Source organism: Oncorhynchus nerka, linkage group LG11, assembly GCF_034236695.1.
Source record: "Oncorhynchus nerka isolate Pitt River linkage group LG11, Oner_Uvic_2.0, whole genome shotgun sequence".
In the NCBI taxonomy this organism is placed as follows: Eukaryota; Metazoa; Chordata; class Actinopteri; order Salmoniformes; family Salmonidae; genus Oncorhynchus; species Oncorhynchus nerka.
Window position 1 is genome coordinate 34,057,169 of NC_088406.1, and position 18,659 is coordinate 34,075,827.

Sequence of the window (18,659 nt, forward strand, 5' to 3'; positions counted from 1 at the left end):
AAATGTAAATTCTCATGAAATCTTGAATAGGCCTTTTACAGTATTACACCTTAGCTATCAGTAAGAAATATGAATAACACCATTTATTTTCTTCAAATATTAGAAGAAGAACAGTGAGCTGGTACATCCTTATACATTACTTGTATAGTTGAGAAATTGTCCCCATCAATTCATCATGTTTTCAGTAACCACCAACAAGTCCCTATCTGATTTAGGGCTAGTGCGCTCTGGGCCAATTGGGTGACAGATAAACAGCCAACATCATTAAAGGGTAGGTCTACACTGTGCTCTTACCAAAATATAAAAACTTATAAACGGAACTACAAATGTTTCCCTGAAAGAGAGAGAGAGATGGCCAAGGAATTGGCACACTAGTGGCCATGGCCATATTTCTAAACCAAATTCCACCATCTCTCAGAGCCTGCAGCAAATGAAGGATCTTACTGATTAGGCTAACAGATTTGAAGAAAATAAGTTATTCAATTGAGTTACATCACAGTTATTGTGTGTTTTATTTGACACTGTTCATTTATGTGAATGACATTGCCCTCTAAACACGAAATTGGAATGTATGTAATAATAGGATATTTGTCATGTTTTCCCTTCAAGTGGAGTGCTGAACATTCAGACTTTGCCAGCAGACACCGTAGATAACGGAACGAGCCTACATAGAGACGGACCGAGAGGGTGCAGTGATGAGCCAGAGTGGACCCACAGCTCTACTTTCTTTAGTCTACATTGAGCGCAGAATGGCGAAAGTCTGCATTCTCTGAGGAAGAGGCGTAAATTGAAAGGTCCTCACAGATAAGACCGGAGACCGGCAGGAATTTTACTGCAGCTCCCAAACACTACGGGAAAGCGCGGGAATATATTATTGGAGGGATTTATACGGAACGAAACTCATCAAAGTCCACGTTTTTAATCAGGATTTGAGGACCCAGCGCCTAATCCGACTTCAGAGACGAAATGTGAATCTAAATAACTTCTGTTAATGAAAGATTTGAACGAATATGATATGATCCATCTGACTTCGTTCGAGAAGTAATTTAGATTGCCCTTTTAAAATTATTAACTCTATATTTGGAGGCTGTGAGCACAGTCGTTTTGCCCAAAACATGGTGATAGATGTTTTGCGTTCATTTAAAGTGAGTGTAAAAATGATGGTTATCAAGGGTTGAAACGATCTGTAAGGGGCATCTCACAAGCCGAACACCAGAGTTATTTAGCTTTTGAAAGGACATTTTCAATGCATTTCTTCGCAATGCGTAACGTTACCCTTGCGTATTTTCCAAATCCTGCTTGAAAAGGTCCGTCCCATAGACCAGCCTACTCAACGGGATGAGAGGAGACTAACGTTCGTTGACAATTTTATACATCACAACTGAATGTTTTGGCTGGACGGCACGGCGACAAGAGGAGCTACATTAGACCCATCATAAAACAAATAAACATTTTAAACTTTTATTTTCATAACTTCGAAACTAGAGAGCGCACGTTTAGTCTGGAATACAAGAATAGATGATTTTCAAAAGACTGAGGACGACATAAATCTTCCACCATGTTCAAAGGGGGTAAGTGTGCTTGAACTTTTCATCATCATCATCAATCCGACTGGCAGAAATGAGTTATTATTGTGCCAACAACACCCTGTGCTTGTTCCTTAAATTCACCATCCATTTTCCTCCACTGAACAGTGCGCAAATGCTTAGTTGTTTACCAGGTGTTATCATGTCTGCTGCTATCGGTGATGAAAAATATGTTATGATGATACACCAGCGTGGTAGGCTAATGATTCTTGCAGGTATTGAGCGAGAACGTGACAATTTATTGCGACGACGACTTGGTTTCCAGATTTGCATAACATTAAGCCCGGTGTGCGCGAGCCTGGCAGGAATGAAATATTCAGACATAGCCTATCACGAATACTATACTTGATATTAACGGCTGATGCCGCAGTGCAGTTTATGAGTTGTGCCGGGTCTCTGTCTCTCGGATAAGCATTATGTGCGCTCTGGTTATTGCATTCTTTGGCATTGATCTAGGGCTGGCTAGGTGATATGGACAAGACAGGCACTGCATATGGCTTCATGGAGGGTATTTTTTGGTGGTCAGTAAGCAGAACAAATATTTTCCTCTTACATTGACAGTCACTCCTGACTTTATATAGTGATTGAGGACTACATAGAATTCAAACATTAAGTTATGCTGACAATGTCACGACCTGAACCACTCCTGACCACACATGCACACAAATTGAACTCTGTCTATCCCCCTGTCATTCAACACACACACACACGCACGCAATTTCCATATTCTCATTGAATTTGTTGCAATGAGTAGCAATGGACAAAGCAATGTTAATGCCATAGTAATACCATTGTAATTGGTCTGTTAGTTTTGATGTAATCTTTCTGATGATTTGCTCTCTTGATCATTTGACTCCTTTGATTGTTTCAATATGAACATTATGCATTTGAAGAAAGATCATTTCTACAATCTTTCTTCATTATACTTCTGACAAAATGGTGCCCCTCATTTCACCCAGCATCAATAAAGGCCACTGTTTGGCTTTCAACTATGTGTCACTGCCTATGCATTGTTCTCAACTCCTCTATTAATGCATTCAGCACCACTGTAGCTCTCCCTGACAGTCATCATCAGATTGATTATTGATCCAGGGTTGGAGATGTGACATCTCAAATGTCTGTGCTTCAAGTACCCTGACCATTATCATGAACTGAAGACTCTTAGCAACAGATTAGCTAGGAACTCACTGTTGAGTCTGGAGATGGAGTACCCCATCCACACAAAACAGGAGGCTACAGATGTGGGATCTTCATTTGAGTCAGTTTTCTACAGGAAAATAATCCTGTAGCAACAGAAAATGTGAATTATTATGTGGATTATTATTCATGGACATTTTTCGTAAGTGAAAATCAAGTCACATTTCAAAGGGAAAATTACAAACTTCAGAAGCCTTTTTGAACCTCAAATACAACACAAGTTTTACATTTATCAGTTATCCTGCAACAGGGTGATCAAATTAAGATCCTACATATGTAGTTTAACTCTGAGTAAGTTAGAACAGTGTTTTAGTGTATAATGTATGACTGAACACCAGGCCACTCGGCATACTGTCTGTCAGGTTTAGTTTTCATGGTCATGTAAATGCTTCTCATGGTCATTGGGTGGCTATTACTGTGGTACACTTTACAGGTGTATTTGCTGTGCAGGATACCAACCCACAATGAAAACACTTCACATAACACGCATGGCATTAATACTTTACAAGAATGACCAAGATAGTTTGGCCAAGAAACATACAATTATTTTATTGCAAATGTACATTTGCAATAAAATGTAATGACAATTTAAATAATGACTCTTGAATATGCTTTCTTGCTTTTGAAGTCATGTAAACTACTGTGATTTGATATTGGGTTTGGGGGATGATGTGTCATGAAAGTTAATGGAAAAAATATAGATTTCATAGTATGCCAAAATCCCCCCCAGTCAGAATAGACTGTTGATGAGGCATCAGTCAGCTTTTACGGGAACAATTCAGAGGTTCTTTGGTGGGTTTGAGATATGTGCCTGGAACAACACATTGTGGGGAGCCTGGCTGATGCATCCGGCCTGACATTTGGTGTGTGACACATTTCCCATTCAAAGTGAGTAACTGTGTGGAGTGACACGATGACAGCAGAAACACTCCTCAGGTTGACGAGAAGTTGTGACTAGCTGTGTAACTATTACCATGTGATTAGCCTCAGAATCCCTGGCTTATGTTCCAATAGTTGAGTTAACGAGACAAGATAAGGATGGCCTTATGATACTGACTGCCAAGTAATGGACTGGACCTGAACAGGGCATCATGGGTATTGGCATTTCACACCTTTTTTCAACCAATTGATGATTTGTATGTAGCTGCACCAGAGTAGTAAGCCTACCAACCTGATCTGAGTTTTGTTGATGTTGTATGGAATCCAAAGTAAATCTGGTCAATAAGCCGACATGATGTGGAAATGTTCTCTGTCTAGATGTGTAGTACATTATCTATGTATGCAAAGTGATGCAGGTGTGCCATGCCAGTCCTATCTATGTGTGAACAGCATGTGTGTCTGAGTCTGCTGTCCCTGTTTTTGGTTTCTGTCCCTATTACTAATCCCTGTGTGTGTGGCCCTCTTGCTCAGTGCTAGTGGTCTGTTACCCTCCCTGCTTCCCTGGGTTGCAGTGTCGCAGCTGGTGGGTTCTGATTACTATTCAGGTTATACCATCTCTCGCTGTCTGTCTTCTCCGTCTCTGTCTCTATCTCTCTGTCTCTCTTTTTCTGTCTGTCTGTCTGTCTGTCTGTCTGTCTGTCTGTCTGTCTGTCTGTCTGTCTGTCTGTCTGTCTCTCTGTCTGTCTGTCTGTCTGTCTGTCTGTCTGTCTGTCTGTCTGTCTGTCTGTCTGTCTGCCTGTCTGCCTGTCTGCCTGTCTCTCTCTCGCTGTCTGTCTCTGGATTGATCTCTCTGTCTCTCTTCTTCTGTCTCTCTGTCTTTATTTCATTCTCTCTTTTTCTGTCTCTGTCTCTCTTTTTCTGTCTGTCTCTTTTGCTGTCTCTCTTTTTCTGTCTGTCTCTCTTTTGCTGTCTCTCTTTTTTTCTCTCTCTCTCTCTCTCTCTCTCTCTCTCTCTCCCCCCTCTCTCTCTCTCTCTCTCGCGTTCTCTCTCTCCATACCCAGTCATCCATGGAACAGACACTGGGGAGATGTGTCAGAGTAGTGCTGCGATAGATAGAGGGAGGTGTGATGTCGACTGTATATACCCTGCTGTGATGTGCTATAATTGCTGGTGCATGTCACTCAGGCTTATAGGGGGGCTGGATACAGGCTTTCCTTGGCCATTTTGAGACTTTCCTGTCTCTACACATTCCCAATCTCACCCACTCACCTACATCCACACACACACACACACACACACACACACACACACACACACACACACACACACACACACACACACACACCACACACACACACACACACACACACCCCTCTTGTCCATTGACATTCTGTATTCACTATACCCACAGGTTTCCCCAGTCATGTTAGTTTGTACTTTTCATTTGTGTTCATCCTCTGCATAAAGAAGACATTCAGATTCAGATTGTCAAGGTTGTTACAAAATATCTCATTGGGAAATGTGTCTGCATCAACATAAAGCACAGCTCAGACTCAGATACCGTAACGAATGTACTTTGAGAGTACAAAACATTGCAGATCTAGCCTAACTGTACTCTGTTTTTGAATGTATGCTAATTATTGGAAAATTGTGATAATTATCCCTCTCAAATACAGCATCTAAGACAAACAAAAGCCCAACTCTTCCTTCATCATTCAGCTCCATCACCACAGCATATACAGAGATAATTGTTTGAGCAATCAAACTCTGTAACATAGAGTAATCACGCTCTGTAAATCATCTCTAATTACGTGCCAGAGTAGTAGCACATTGCCTATTGAGTTGGCCCTGTTGTTTTCCAGTACAGGCAGTGCATGGTGGAGGAGACAACAGATAATACCAATAATGAGCCCAGTAGAACACAATGTAAAGGACTAAGGAAAACGCATGTGGCCCCAGTCAGTCAGCTCTCAGTCTCCAGTCCTGCCCTGCCTACTCCCAGGGTTCAGTGTGTGGGTGCTAGGGAACTCAGCTCAGCCTCACAGCTCCCACTCAGTCAGCTCTCAGTCAGTCAGCTCTCAGTCTCCAGTCATGCCCTGCCTACTCCCAGGGTTCAGTGTGTGGGTGCTATGGAACTCAGCTCAGCCTCACAGCTCCCACTCAGTCAGCTCTCAGTCAGTCAGCTCTCAGTCTCCAGTCATGCCCTGCCTACTCCCAGGGTTCAGTGTGTGGGTGCTAGGGAACTCAGCTCAGCCTCACAGCTCCCACTCAGTCAGCTCTCAGTCAGTCAGCTCTCAGTCTCCAGTCATGCCCTGCCTACTCCCAGGGTTCAGTGTGTGGGTGCTAGGGAACTCAGCTCAGCCTCACAGCTCCCACTCAGTCAGCTCTCAGTCAGTCAGCTCTCAGTCTCCAGTCCTGCCCTGCCTACTCCCAGGGTTCAGTGTGTGGGTGCTAGGGAACTCAGCTCAGCCTCACAGCTCCCACTCAGTCAGCTCTCAGTCAGTCAGCTCTCAGTCTCCAGTCCTGCCCTGCCTACTCCCAGGGTTCAGTGTGTGGGTGCTAGGGAACTCAGCTCAGCCTCACAGCTCCCACTCAGTCAGCTCTCAGTCAGTCAGCTCTCAGTCTCCAGTCCTGCCCTGCCTACTCCCAGGGTTCAGTGTGTGGGTGCTAGGGAACTCAGCTCAGCCTCACAGCTCCCACTCAGTCAGCTCTCAGTCAGTCAGCTCTCAGTCTCCAGTCCTGCCCTGCCTACTCCCAGGGTTCAGTGTGTGGGTGCTAGGGAACTCAGCTCAGCCTCACAGCTCCCACTCAGTCAGCTCTCAGCAGCACCAGGGAGACAAGCTGATCAAATAACCAACTATCAACCTCTCAGGCATCAAGAGGCCCTCCATGACTATCTGTCTGTCAGAGATGGTTTTTCACCCAGAGATGTGTCCCTGTCTAGAGAGATAATATCATCTCCTAGACTTCACCAGTCACCATTCTAGATACCTTCAGCAGAGGTCTAGACTCACAGTCAGGGGGAATTTATGTCTGTCATTGTCACTGAAGGACAAACAGCAGTCTGGCCAGAGCTGAAATCACATAGACAGTACCCCGAGGCAAAGCCTCCTCAGAACAATGATTTGATATCACCATGGATTTACACAGCACAGTATCTGACTCTAAATACCCATCTGTCACTTTATGTGTGGAGAACATTCAGCCAGCCAGACCAAATGAGGGAACTTGTTCTGTGACTTATATTTAAAGAGGCCATTTGAATAGAACATAATATTCTCCTAACATGTTGTCATGATTGCATTACAATTTATTGTGAAGCAAAGTATTCCTGTGGTTGTGGGCTAGGTATCAGTAGGGCTGGGTAAAGAGGAGTACAGAGGAGAATATAGAGTAGAGCAAAAACATAAAGAGGGATCCCTTAAATCTTTCTAAGCTGCCTGAAAAACAGAAAGTGAATCCAGGGTGAGAACAGTGTTGCCAATCCTAATCTGACGCTTGTTTAAAAATGTATATTTTAAGACTCTCTTCCTGTCTCTGTTGATGAGGTTGATATTAAAAGGTTGATAAAATCCAAAAATCTAAATAAAACACACAGACGCACACATTCGCCCATGTACACTAATACACACACATCGATTCTCTAATCTCCCCTTTTAGCATACCCGCTGATAGAAATCAGGGTAGGGCAATCAATACCTTTCCAGCAGACGGATTTGTCTATATGTAGTCTATCTGACCCTGTCCATATGAGACTGCATCTCAGGTAGTTGACGGAGCACTACCTCTCATTGGAGAGCTGAGGCTCAATCGGTAGACTGCTATCCTACACACCTCTGATGCTGGCAGTGCATGCCAAACACCTCCTTTAGCAAAAGGAGATTCATCCAATCATAGGGCCGATACATGATGTTGTTACCATGGAAGCCTTTGGCACTATTCAACAACATGACACTTAACAGAGGATGACAAATAATTACAGAGAGAGTGTGAGTTCGTTTGTGTGTGTGTGTGTGTGTGTGTGTGTGTGTGTGTGTGTGTGTGTGTGTGTGTGTGTGTGTGTGTGTGTGTGTGTAACGATAGCAGCTCTGACTGGTATTAATGAACTGTTGATACTCCGGAAGCCATTTTCGCGCTTCCCTGTCAACCATTTCACACCAGATTAGGGCAGAGGGCTCTGCATGGCTTCCAAAAGTGGACGTTCCCTTCCTACAGTATGAAGTCAAACACTCTCCTGATAATGCAGTCTGAAGAGTTTTCTGGAATTATTTAATCCACAGTATTATTTTAACTGGGAGCAGAAGTGGAAAACAAATCTACAAAATTCTCCCCTATCTCAGTTTGCCCTTTAGATTCACCTGAGTCTTCAGTAAATATAATTTCCCTGCCTTTGTAATGGAAATGTGATGCAGGGCCAGGCATTAGCGGATGATAATGAGGTGAAAGAGACAAGCAACCTAAGCCCGGTTGGTTTTTGGAATATTCATAATTCATTTCTGATTAAGTGGCTAATTGGAGTTTAAAGGTCAATGTAAATGGCCATGCCATAGATGTTCTGAGACAGGGGAGAGGAGGGGAGTTAGATAGATGGGAGAGAAGGGAGGGACAGAGGAAAATGAGGAGACTGCCTTGTAGGCAGTTGACAGTAATCCCAGGTGTTCTCCTGTTACTCTTGACAGCTCTTCCCGTACTGAGCCATATTCCCCAGGCGACATCACCTTTGTGTGCTGAGGACAGAGATTCAGGGACAGCAGCTCCCCTCCGGCCCGGGGCATCTGTCTGACCTTTTGGCATTGAGAGTTAGCACTTCCACAACAAGATGAAAAGGCTCAACACCAGGGAAAGGTGCGGAGGTGGGGGGTTTGGATTCACCTTGTGGGGTTGGAAGCCTATAGTGACAAGATAGAGACATGCAGAATGCTTACATAATGCAAACATATTACGAACTACACACATGCAGTTATGCACACAGACACACTGACACACACACATCTCGTACAGTATGTGACATTCACTGAGTACCGATTGTGACTCCTCGCATCGATTCCTCTTGTTTATTATGCCCCTAGTTAATCTCCCACTCCATCCATGTCACATTCAAACCTAATTTATCCCAAGATGGTTGACTTGAAAACAATGGGCTAATTCAGTCTCCAGTGGTAGTCTACCGTAATGCAATTTCACAATGGCTCCAAAATGATAGTTTATATACTGGGATTCTTGGCTAAATTAAAAACAGTCAGCAGGGAATTCAAACCATGAAAAACACAAACCAATCTTCTAAATGCAGAAACTACTCTCTCCTCTCCTCCTCTCCTCTCCTCCTCTCCTCTCCTAGCCTTCTCTCTGACTATGCCCACCTCCTACTCTCTAACTCAAATAGCTCTCGTCTCCCCCGTACTTCCCTTCCCTTAATAAGGCAGGGTGCTGTGACAGGCCCGTCTGAGTCTGAGTGGCTGTAAAGTGCGGTGTGAATATGTTAGGAGGAGTGTTATATGTGTTCTTACCTCTGTGGGGGCCCCGGCTCTGGCTGTGGAGGCCTCGGCTGTGGCTGTGGGGGCCTCGGCTGTGGCTGTGAGGGGCCGGTGGGTGTTCAGCTTAACGAAAGGCCCCAGCCTGTGCAGACTAACAGTGCTGCTGTAATGTATTCACGGAGTGGCTTATCATACTGCTGTTATACAGCACTCTCTCTCTCTCTCTCTCCACACGCACTCCCACTCAAGCTTCCAACTAGGAGAATGGGCACCAAAATTACTAGAGATCATTAGTTGTGAGATACCAATCTGAATCTTGTTTGGGCTCTTGTCCGGTTCTATGACTAAAACGTAATGAGTTGTCGGGTTTGATTAAAGAGAGTGTGGTTTGATCTCAGGTACAGAACAGAATGAATGTTCTTGGACTGCAGCAGAAAGTGTTTTCTTCAAGTGGTTCATATTTGGAATGAGGAATGATGAGATACTGGCTCCAGATGCTGTCTTGCATAATGGCTTGAGGAGGACAAGTGGTTCATATTTGGAATGAGGAATGATGAGATACTGGCTCCAGATGCTGTCTTGCATAATGGCTTGAGGAGGACAAGTGGTTCATATTTGGAATGAGGAATGATGAGATACTGGCTCCAGATGCTGTCTTGCATAATGGCTCGAGGAGGACAAGTGGTTCATATTTGGAATGAGGAATGATGAGATACTGGCTCCAGATGCTGTCTTGCATAATGGCTTGAGGAGGACAAGTGGTTCATATTTGGAATGAGGAATGATGAGATACTGGCTCCAGATGCTGTCTTGCATAATGGCTTGAGGAGGACAAGTGGATTGTTTGTAGTTGTACATCAGAGCGTTAACTAGGGAGAGGAATCAGTCGTATGTTAAGGACAGGGCATTGTGGCTGATGGAATAGTAGTCATTACAGAATATGGACCAGTCTGTTCTCTCTAATCCCAAATCTTTCCTGTATTTAAATCCCCCCAATTGTTTTAAAGCAGGTTTTAGATTCAGTAATTTAGCACAATGTCTTTGTTGACCTTAACAAAGCTCAGACTATGGAGACAGAACGACATGGAATTACCTATCTTAATTGACCTCTACACATATTCTCACATCTGCCCGGTATCACACAGAATGTGGGTTGCTAGCTTCGAGCACATCTCAATGTGCTTTTAAGTAATCCAACATTGACGTTAAATCTATTTCTGGCACAGAGACTCTCTGCATGCGTGTGTACTCTGAATGAGAATTGGGTCCTTGACATTTGCCCATGATTTCCTCTTCCAACAAGCCTTGCTCTTCAGTGCTGGCAGGCACTAACATTGGTCCAATAGGCGCCTGTTTGAGAGTGGTTGATTAAGACCTTGGCTTCGCCAACACTGGGCAGCACACACACACAATGGAGGTGCCAGGTGCTGTTTTGTGCAGCTGAAGATAAGGGTGTGAATTAGGCCTGTACTTGGTGAAGAACACAGGAGCCATGGCTGGGATAGGCTGGGATGTGGCTGGGATAGGCTGGGATGGGCTGGGATGTGGCTGGGATAGGCTGGGATGTGGCTGGGATAGGCTGGGATGTGGCTGGGATGTGGCTGAGATAGGCTGGGATGTGGCTGAGATAGGCTGGGATGTGGCTGAGATAGGCTGGGATGTGGCTGGGATGTGGCTGGGATAGGCTGGGATAGGCTGGGATGTGGCTGAGATAGGCTAGGATGTGGCTGAGATAGGCTGGGATAGGCTGGGATGTGGCTGGGATAGGCTGGGATGTGGCTGAGATAGGCTGGGATAGGCTGGGATGTGGCTGAGATAGGCTGGGATGTGGCTGAGATAGGCTGGGATAGGCTGGGATGTGGCTGGGATAGGCTGGGATGTGGCTGAGATAGGCTGGGATGTGGCTGAGATAGGCTGGGACAGACTGGGATGTGGCTGAGATAGGCTGGGATGTGGCTGGGATAGGCTGGGATGTGGCTGAGATAGGCTGGGACAGACTGGGATGTGGCTGAGATAGGCTGGGATGTGGCTGAGATAGGCTGGGATAGGCTGGGATGTGGCTGAGATAGGCTGGGATGTGGCTGAGATGGCCTACCTGGGATGTGGCTGAGATGGCCTACCTGAGATGTGGTTGAGATGGCCTACCTGAGATGTGGTTGAGATGGCCTACCTGAGATGTGGCTGAGATGGCCTACCTGAGATGTGGCTGAGCGGGATGTGGCTGGGATAGGCTAGGATGGGATAGGCTGAGATGGCCTACCTGAGATGTGGCTGAGCGGGATGTGGCTGGGATAGGCTAGGATGTGGCTGATATGGGATAGGCTGAGATGGCCTACCTGAGATGTGGCTGAGCGGGATGTGGCTGGGATAGGCTAGGATGTGGCTGAGATGGCCTACCTGAGATGTGGCTGAGATGGCCTACCTGAGATGTGGCTGAGCGGGATGTGGCTGGGATAGGCTAGGATGTGGCTGAGATGGCCTACCTGAGATGTGGCTGAGCGGGATGTGGCTGAGATGGGATAGGCTGAGATGGCCTACCTGAGATGTGGCTGAGATGGCCTACCTGGGATTTGGCTGAGATGGCCTACCTGGGATTTGGCTGAGATGGCCTACCTGAGATGTGGTTGAGATGGCCTACCTGAGATGTGGTTGAGATGGCCTACCTGAGATGTGGCTGAGATGGCCTACCTGAGATGTGGCTGAGCGGGATGTGGATGTGGCTGGGATAGGCTAGGATGTGGCTGAGATGGGATAGGCTGAGATGGCCTACCTGAGATGTGGCTGAGATGGCCTACCTGAGATGTGGCTGAGCGGGATGTGGCTGGGATAGGCTAGGATGTGGCTGAGATGGGATAGGCTGAGATGGCCTACCTGAGATGTGGCTGAGATGGCCTACCTGAGATGTGGCTGAGCGGGATGTGGATGTGGCTGGGATAGGCTAGGATGTGGCTGAGATGGGATAGGCTGAGATGGCCTACCTGAGATGTGGCTGAGATGGCCTACCTGAGATGTGGCTGAGCGGGATGTGGCTGGGATGCCTGGTGCAGTCAGACTATGGGGGGGTAGTGGCTGGGATGCCTGGTGCAGTCAGACTATGGGGGGGGGGGGGTAGTGGCAGGATGCCTGGTGCAGTCAGACTATGGGTGAGTAGTAGCTGTACGAGTGATGTATCATGCCGCATACCCTGACCCCTGTACTGATGATGCTACTCTCTCTCTCTCTCTCTCTCTCTCTGTGGGGTTAAAGGTGTGTCAAGGAAGACCCCTGCTGTAGTGTGGATGAGAGAGAGGAGTACCGTAGTAATCGAACTGTTTTACATTCCAATCACCTAAATCCTAAGGCAGCCATTGTGGATTATAATGAATTGCCTTCCAGTGTGCCAGGCCAGGGCTACTCTCTTGTAAAGACACAGCTACCTTCCTGTGCAGATACAACTATATTGTAAAGACACAGCTGCCTTCCTGTGCAGATAAAACTATATTGTAAAGACACAGCTACCTCCCTGTGCACATAAAACTATCTTGTAAAGACACAGCTACCTTCCTGTGCAGATAAAACTGTCTTGTAAAGACACAGCTACCTTCCTGTGCAGATAAAACTGTCTTGTAAAGACACAGCTACCTTCCTGTGCAGATACAACTATATTGTAAAGACACAGCTACCTTCCTGTGCAGATAAAACTATATTGTAAAGACACAGCTACCTTCCTGTGCAGATAAAACTATATTGTAAAGACACAGCTACCTTCCTGTGCAGATAAAACTGTCTTGTAAAGACACAGCTACCTTCCTGTGCAGATAAAACTGTCTTGTAAAGACACAGCTACCTTCCTGTGCAGATAAAACTGTCTTGTAAAGACACAGCTACCTTCCTGTGCAGATAAAACTGTCTTGTAAAGACACAGCTACCTTCCTGTGCAGATACAACTATATTGTAAAGACACAGCTGCCTTCCTGTGCAGATAAAACTGTCTTGTAAAGACACAGCTGCCTTCCTGTGCAGATAAAACTGTCTTGTAAAGACACAGCTGCCTTCCTGTGCAGATACAACTATATTGTAAAGACACAGCTACCTTCCTGTGCAGATAAAACTGTCTTGTAAAGACACAGCTACCTTCCTGTGCAGATACAACTATATTGTAAAGACACAGCTGCCTTCCTGTGCAGATAAAACTGTCTTGTAAAGACACAGCTGCCTTCCTGTGCAGATAAAACTGTCTTGTAAAGACACAGCTGCCTTCCTGTGCAGATACAACTATATTGTAAAGACACAGCTACCTTCCTGTGCAGATAAAACTATATTGTAAAGACACAGCTACCTTCCTGTGCAGATAAAACTATATTGTAAAGACACAGCTACCTTCCTGTGCAGATAAAACTATATTGTAAAGACACAGCTGCCTTCCTGTGCAGATAAAACTATATTGTAAAGACACAGCTACCTTCCTGTGCAGATACAACTATATTGTAAAGACACAGCTACCTTCCTGTGCAGATAAAACTGTCTTGTAAAGACACAGCTGCCTTCCTGTGCAGATACAACTATATTGTAAAGACACAGCTACCTTCCTGTGCAGATACAACTATATTGTAAAGACACAGCTACCTTCCTGTGCAGATACAACTATATTGTAAAGACACAGCTACCTTCCTGTGCAGATAAAACTATATTGTAAAGACACAGCTGCCTTCCTTGTTAAGATAAGATAACCATTTGCTCCCAGCTATATCGTCAATAGGGGTTATGTTAGATACAAGGCCATCACTAGGGAACATACACTGAGTGTACAAAACATTAGGAACAGCCTCCTAATATTGAGTTGAGCACTCCCTTTTGCCCTCAGAATAGTCTCAATTCATCGGGGCATGGATTCAACAGGTGTCGAAAGTGTCCAACAGGGATACTGGCCCATGTTGACTCCAATGCTTCCCACAGTTGTGGTAAGTTGGCTGGATGTCATGTCCTTTGGGTGGTGGACAATTCTTGACACATGGGAAACTGTTAAGTGTGAAAAACCCAACAGTGTTGCAGTTCTTGACACAAACTGGTACCTGGCAAACCATACCCTGTTCAAAGGCACTTCAATCCTTGGTCTTGCCCATTCACCCTTTGAAAGGCACACATACACATTATTTATTATTATTGTCTCAAGGCTTAAAGATCCTTCTTTAACCTGTCTTCTCACCTTCATCTACATGTCTCCTCCCCTTCATCTACACTGATTGAAGTGGATTTAACAGGTGACATCAATAAGGGATCATAGATTTCACCTGGATTCACCTGATTAGTCTATGTCATACACTCAGTGTATGTGCTGAATGGACAGTGTCACGGTTTTCATATGGTGAAGGAGAGTCGGACCAAACTGCAGCGTGTCGATTGCGATAGAAGAAGTAATCCTTCTCACCCCCCCCCCCCCCTTAAAAGATTTAGATGCACTATTGTAAAGTGGCTGTTCCACTAGATGTCATAAGGTGAACGCACCAATTTGTAAGTCGCTCTGGATAAGAGCGTCTGCTAAATGACTTAAATGTAAATGTTTATTTAAACAAACACGAACACTACAAAACAATAACCGAAACGAAAACAGCCTATACTTGTGTCAACTAACATCAAACAAGGACATTTACATTTACATTTAAGTCATTTAGCAGACGCTCTTATCCAGAGCGACATCAAGACACTCAGGACAATCACCCACAATACAACCAAAGAATATGGCTGCCTAAATATGGTTCCCAATCAGAGACAACGATAAACACCTGCCTCTGATTTAGAACCACTTCAGACAGCCATAGACTTTCCTAGAACACCCCACTAAGCTACAATCCCACTAAGCTACACACCACATACAAAAACCAATGTCACACCCTGGCCTGACCAAATACATGAAGAAAAACACAAAATACTTCGACCAGGGCGTGACAGAACCCCCCCCCCCCCCCCTAAGGTGCGGACTCCCGAACGCACCTCAAATCAATAGGGAGGGTCCGGGTGGGCGTCTGTCCATGGTGGCGGCTCCGGCGCAGGACGTGGACCCCACTCAGTAAATGTCTTAGTCCCCTCTCCTTGCGTCCCTAGATAGTCCACCCTTGCCACCAACCATGGCCTAGTAGTCCTCACCCAGAACCCCACTAGACTGAGGAGCAGATCGGGACTGAGGGAAAGCTCGGGACTGAGGGGAAGCTCGGGACTGAGGGGAAGCTCGGGACTGAGGGGAAGCTCGGGAGTGAAAGGAAGCTCAGGAGTGAAAGGAAGCTCAGGAGTGAAAGGAAGCTCAGGAGTGAAAGGAAGCTCAGGCAGGTTGATGAATCCACCAGATCCTGGCTGACTGGCAGATCTGGAAGAGTCTGGCTGACTGGCAGATCTGGAAGAGCCTGGTTGACTGGCAGATCTGGAAGATTCTGGCTGACTGGCAGATCTGGAAGAATCTGGCTGACTGGCAGATCTGGAAGAATCTGTCTGACCCATGCTGACTGGCGGCTCTGACTGCTCCATGCTGACTGGCGGCTCTGGCTGCTCCATGTAGGCTGACAGCTCTGGCGGCTTCTTACAGACTAGCAGCTCTGGCGGCTCCGTGCAGACTGGCAGCTCCTTGCAGACTGGCAGCTCCTTGCAGACTGGCTGCTCCATGCAGGCTGGCAGCTCTGGCTGCTCCATGCAGGCTGGCAGCTCTGGCTGCTCAATGCAGGCTGGCAGCTCTGGCTGCTCAATGCAGGCTGGCAGCTCCTTGCAGACTAACAGCTCCTTGTAGACTGACAGCTCTGGCTGCTTCATGCAGACTGACAGCTCTGACTGCTCCATGCAGGCTGACAGCTCTGACTGCTCCATGCAGGCTGACAGCTCTGACTGCTCCATGCAGGCTGGCAGCTCTGGCTGCACTGAACAGACAGGAGACTCCGACAGCGCAGGAGAGGCGGGAGACTCCGACAGCGCAGGAGAGGCGGGAGACTCCGACAGCGCAGGAGAGGCGGGAGACTCCGACAGCGCAGGAGAGGCGAGGCGCACTGTAGGCCTGATGCGTGGTGCTGGCACTGGTGGTACTGGGCCGAGGACACGCACAGGAAGCCTGGTGCGGGGAGCTGCTACCGGAGGGCTGGGGTGTGGAGGTGGTACTGGATAGACCGGACCGTGCAGGCGCACTGGAGCTCTTGAGCACCGAGCCTGCCCAACCTTACCTGGTTGAATACTCTCGGTCGCCCTGCCAGTGCGGCGAGGTGGAATAGCCCGCACTGGACTATGTAGGCGAACCGGAGACACTGAGCGCAAGGCTGGTGCCGTGTAAGCCGGCCCAAGGAGACGCACTGGGGACCAGATGCGTAGAGCCGGCTTCATGGCATTTGGCCCGACGCTCAATCTAGCCCGGCCGATACGCGGAGCTGGAATATACCGCACCGGGCTATGCACCCGCACGGGGGACACCGTGCGCACCACTGCATAACATGGTGCCTGCCCGGTCTCTCTAGCCCCCGGTAAGCACAGGGAGTTTGCGCAGGTCTCCTACCTGGCGTAGCCATACTCCCTGTAAGCCCCCCCCCAAGAAATTTTTGGGGCTGATTCCCGGGCTTCCATCCACGTCGCCGTGCTGCCTCCTCATACCAGCGCCTCTCCGCTTTTGCCGCCTCTAGCTCCTCCTTGGGGCGGCGATATTCCCCTGGTTTAGCCCAGGGTCCTCTCCCATCGAGGATTTCCTCCCATGTCCAGAAATCCTTATTGCGCTTCTCCTCTTTGGGCTGCTCCTGCCTGTTGACACGCTGCTTGGTCCTGTGGTGGGTGATTCTGTCACGGTTTTCATATGGTGAAGGAGAGTCGGACCAAACTGCAGCGTGTCGATTGCGATCCATGTTTATTTAAACAAACGTAAACACGACTAAACACAAACAATAAACGAAACGAAAACAGCCTATACTTGTGTCAACTAACATCAAACAAGGACATCAAGATACTCAGGACAATCACCCACAATACAACCAAAGAATATGGCTGCCTAAATATGGTTCCCAATCAGAGACAACAATAAACACCTGCCTCTGATTTAGAACCACTTCAGACAGCCATAGACTTTCCTAGAACACTCCACTAAGCTACAATCCCACTAAGCTACACACCACATACAAAAACCAATGTCACACCCTGGCCTGACCAAATACATGAAGAAAAACACAAAATACTTCGACCAGGGCGTGACAGACAGACAGCACAGCATTGTGGTCTTAGAGGAGAGGCAGCAAGGCAAAGGCATATCTGAAATGGAAAGGCCATAAAATACCAGTTATGGATTTTTCTCTGGGAATCTAGCGCGTAGCAGGGTTTTAGTTGCCGTTTTAATGGGGGGGAATAGAGATCAGCCCTGAGCTGTTTTTATCCCTTCGGCCCATCTATATCGCCAGCATGCTGGCAACAGGGGCCTTGAAAATGAGGGCTGCATCCCGACTTGCCTGCAATCAAAAACGGGAAAGAGAAGTGAGAAAAAACAAGTGTCAGGCTAATAGATAGTCAGTAGTATACAGTCTCTGTCTCCTATCTGCTGCTCCCAGTCAAGGCCCCAATCACACAGCCCTCTGTTCCCCCCGGGGAGAGAAGAGGAGAGAGGGGGGAAACAGAGGCTGCATCCCAAATGGCACCCTATTCCCTATAAGGTGCACTACTTTTGACCAGGTCCCATAGGTCAAAGGTAGTGCACTGTATATGGAGTAGGGTGCCATTTGGGATGCACTCAGAGACGTCAACAGTCTGACAGAACACACTGCTGCTACACGGCTCTGCCCCAACACCCCCAATATAGGATCACAGTCACTATAGAGCCACGGCTGACCGCTTTAACAGCTTGAACTCTGACTAAAATACAAGTCTCTTAGTTAACTCCCACCATGGAAGTTAGCAAGTCTCTTAGTTAATTCCCACCATGGAAGTTAGCCACAACCAGAGATCCTTCTCTTTAGAAACCAGGCTAATATGTCCTGAGCTGTGATTCACAGGCCTGACATTACAGCGCAGTTTGTAACTTCATCTAGAGGGCAAATACGGTAGATGTCATCCTCTGTACGTACGCAGAAACAATAAACAGAACATGTGGACGGAATGGACTTGTTATATTGCTGAGCCGAGTGGGGGTTACATAAGATTTATGAATTGTCAGCGCCCTAACGATTCTATATAGCTGGGGGATTGATAGCAGTTTGGTGCTCAAGCACTTATGGCTGAGATGTTAGTTCAGCAGATTTGTCCCTGTCTTCACTAGCACAGCCTTGTCAATTATTTAAAAGAGCAAAACAACAGCCCAGAGAAAGACAGCAGCACTTGGTGTTGGAGCATCGTCTCATTTACACATCTAGATTCCCAGGGGAGCGCTCATATGTTAAGACCTTAATATGAGCCTTTGTTTCATCTATGAGTGTCTGTGTTGTGGTTCATACCACCCTGTGTAGTGTGGTTCATACCACCCTGTGTAGTGTGGTTCATACCACCCTGTGTAGTGTGGTTCATACCACCCTGTGTAGTGTGGTTCATACCACCCTGTGTA

The 18,659-nt window shown here is 46.8% G+C and overlaps 1 protein-coding gene across 1 annotated transcript in view; it reads left to right on the top strand.

The window, feature by feature from the left end:
• Positions 1 to 702: 702 nt before the first annotated feature.
• Positions 703 to 18,659, top strand: part of LOC115125948 (reticulon-4 receptor-like 1) — a 296,340-nt gene continuing 278,383 nt past the window's right edge. The window contains exon 1 of the mRNA XM_065024445.1: positions 703 to 1,571. Within this exon, the coding sequence (XP_064880517.1) occupies positions 1,559 to 1,571 (13 nt within the window). The 5' untranslated portion in view covers positions 703 to 1,558. The remainder of the gene's footprint in view (positions 1,572 to 18,659) is intronic.